Source organism: Carica papaya, chromosome 3 (assembly GCF_054855325.1).
Source record: "Carica papaya isolate Zhongbai chromosome 3, ASM5485532v1, whole genome shotgun sequence".
Taxonomy (NCBI): Eukaryota; Viridiplantae; Streptophyta; class Magnoliopsida; order Brassicales; family Caricaceae; genus Carica; species Carica papaya.
The window spans coordinates 34,830,797-34,833,730 of record NC_142311.1 but is presented as its reverse complement, the minus strand read 5'-3'; the positions used below and the strand labels follow the sequence as shown (position 1 = coordinate 34,833,730).

General features: G+C 42.5%; 1 protein-coding gene across 1 annotated transcript; it reads left to right on the top strand.

Moving 5' to 3' along the window:
- The first annotated feature begins 322 nt into the window (after positions 1 to 322).
- On the top strand, positions 323 to 1,811 carry LOC110814810 (histone H1). The gene is made up of 2 exons (XM_022042388.2): positions 323 to 673; positions 794 to 1,811. The coding sequence occupies exons 1-2, from the start codon at positions 491 to 493 to the stop codon at positions 1,514 to 1,516; spliced, it is 906 nt and encodes a 301-aa protein (XP_021898080.1). The 5' UTR covers positions 323 to 490; the 3' UTR covers positions 1,517 to 1,811.
- The last annotated feature ends 1,123 nt before the right edge of the window (positions 1,812 to 2,934 follow it).

The window sequence follows — 2,934 nt, the reverse complement described above, 5'->3', positions numbered from 1 at the left end:
ACTCATTAGAAAGCTTATATAATAACCTACAAAATGGAAAAAAATTTGACTAAATTCCATCAAGTATAATTCAAGTTATGATGAAATCAATGAGGAACAAAAGCACACCTAAACTAGGATCCACTCTCATTTCCCCCAAAACCTTCTCCTTCACCTTTCCCCTTATCCGCACTCGTGGGTCGTAGATAACTTTTAGATCAAACGGTTAATATTTAAAATTGTGAAAGAGAGCGATCCGAGTGGGAGGCGTTTTGACCAATCAGAGCCCAGCTTTTGGATACTGTCTCTCTCACACATGACTATTTAAATCGCTCCATTTCAATCACCTTCTTCCACAGATAAATTACCAGCTAAACCTCACCGTGTAGATCCAGTCCCAATCCCCAATCCCAATCCAATCCCAATCTCAATCTCAATCCCTTAGGTTTTCAGTCTAGAATCTTCCCCAGTAACCCTAATTTCTCAATCGTAACTTCTCAATCGAGTTTCAATGGCCTCCGAGGAGCCTGCGGTGACAACCGAGATCGTCCAGGAAGCCACCGCCAACGATCCGATGGTAGAGGAGAAACCGGCAGCCAACGCTGCGAAAACCAAGAAGGCGAAGGATCCTAAACCTAAGAAGGCTTCTGCACCGAAGAAAAGAAGCGCTCCTTCTCATCCACCTTATGAAGAGGTACTTTCGTTTATCTGTCATTCGACTTATACTTGATACGGAATTTAATCGAATTCAACTAAGTTTTATGTGTATATGCGCACTGTTCTCGATCTGACGGGTTTGATTTTGTTTTCGCAGATGATCAAGGACGCAATTGTGACTCTGAAGGAGAAGACTGGCTCTAGTCAGTATGCGATAACGAAGTTTATCGAAGAGAAGCATAAGCAACTGCCACCTAACTTTAAGAAACTCTTGCTTTTTCACTTGAAGAAGCTTGTGGCGGCTGGAAAGCTTGTTAAAGTTAAAGGTTCGTTCAAGATTCCGGCTGCTAAATCATCGGCTTCAAAGTCTGTTACTGCACCTTCTGCTCCGGCCAAAAAGAAGCCGGCGACTGCAGCCAAGTCTAAGACTAAGACTAAGACTGCTGCTAAGTCAAAGGATGCAAAGGTGTCCAAGGCACCTGCTAAGACAACCACTAAGGCAGCGCCGGCGAAGGCACCGGCCAAAGCAAGGGCTGCTTCCAAGGCGAAGCCCAAGGCAGCAACGGCTGCCGCCAAGCCGAAGGCAGGAGCTGCTTCGAAGGCGAAAGCTGCTGCCGCTACTAAGCCTAAGGCTGCTGCCAAGCCGAAAGCTGCTGCTGCGGCTAAGACGAAGGCAGTAGCTAAACCGAAGCCGAAGGAGAAGCCGGCGAAGGTTGCGAGGACGTCTACAAGGACTTCTCCAGGGAAGAAGGCACCGGCGGCAGTAAAGCCGGCGGCGAAGAAGGCTCCAGCGACGAAGAAGACTCCTGCTAAAACCGTGAAGCCGAAGAGCGTGAAGTCTCCAGCGAAGAAGGCTGCACCAAAGAGAGGGAAGAAGTGAAGGAAGGAGCGGAGGAGCTTAGGCAGGCAGGAAAGACACAGTCACAGAATAGTTGTTGTAGGGGTAGTTTTGTAAATTGGGGGAAGTATGTGGGTGTATTTGGGTTCATAGCAATGCCCATGGAAAATATGAATCGGATCTTTTAATTTCTTTTTATTTGTGAGATGATTTTATATTTTTTTTCCGAAATTTCTTTTGGTCTTTAATGGTTTCCTAGGGATTGGAAACAGTTTTAGATTGTAATCTTCTGTTCAATGGATTATGAAATGAATTAGCCCCTGAGCTTTTTCAGAAACTATTTTTAATGCAAAGGAGCGAACACTCCATTTACGACGCAGAAGTTAAAAGCTTGTCGGGGAACTGCAATCTAGGGTTCTTACTCAACCAGCTGAAATCTAGGTTTCTTACTCAACCAGTATCGTGTCGATCAGAGTGAAGCGTCCTCCACACGTAAATTAGGGTTTTCGTAGTTCGAGGTTTAAGGAACTGTGAGGTTTCAAGTTTAAACATCGAAGCTCAAAGTTAACATTGAATTATCATTTCGGAATCCGAGGTAACAGCTTCGTTCCATTTCATTTCAATTGAAATGTTTTAGACGCACGCTAGAGTTAAAATCTTTCTTCTGCTTGAGTTAATCAAGGTCATTTTACGTTTTGCATATCTTACGGGAGAGAATCTCTCTACCTTAAGTTTTCGACTTTTGCATGTGATAGCCCTAGGTTGTTTTTACTTTTGCTGCCCTAATTTCAGAAGCCTGAGAAATCTCGTACTTATTGAGGATGAGATCATAGGGTAACTGGTACTCGATTATGGTGTTAAAATTGTGATCACAACCATGCAATTACATGGGACCTAATGTCGGGATTAGAAATGTATTAGTGGCAATGGAACTAACTAAGATTCCTTGTGCTGGTTTTCAAAAAGCTAAAAGACGCATTTCTAAACTTATCTAGACAGGCTAGTCATACTAGATTTGACTTACTGCATTGATCCAGGGAGTCATCAATGGTTTTAGTTCTCTTTTCATTTATTTATAGGAATGCTTGCTTATGAAGTTGAAGGGTGATATCACTCGTAGTACCCACTTTTTATTGCATATATATTTTTTTGTTTAAACTTTAACTTATTTCGTTTACACTTGAATGTGGCTCTTTGCAGTACATAGAGCATGGGGCATAGATTATTTTCTACTTCTACAGAGGTTGTTTTGGTTCTCTCTCTTGGGAAGAGTTTGTATGAAGGTTACGCTTGCTAATGGTTTAAATATGTGAATCTTCTCTGTTCAATATGCTATTCAGGGGATGAAGATTAGCGATGGTAACTAGCTGTAATCTTGTTCAATTAGGATTTGTAATCAGAGGAGGGAAGTCAAAATGATAAGTGGGAACAGAACCACTGGCATGAACCAAATGATAAGT

What these genes read in the sequence shown, in the direction of transcription:
- LOC110814810 (XM_022042388.2), top strand. Translation starts at nt 491, where the DNA reads ATGGCCTCCGAGGAGCCTGCGGTGACAACCGAGATCGTCCAGGAAGCC. An exon ending in CTCATCCACCTTATGAAGAG is followed by an intron (nt 674 to 793) that starts GTACTTTCGTTT and finishes TTGTTTTCGCAG; the next exon opens with ATGATCAAGGACGCAATTGT.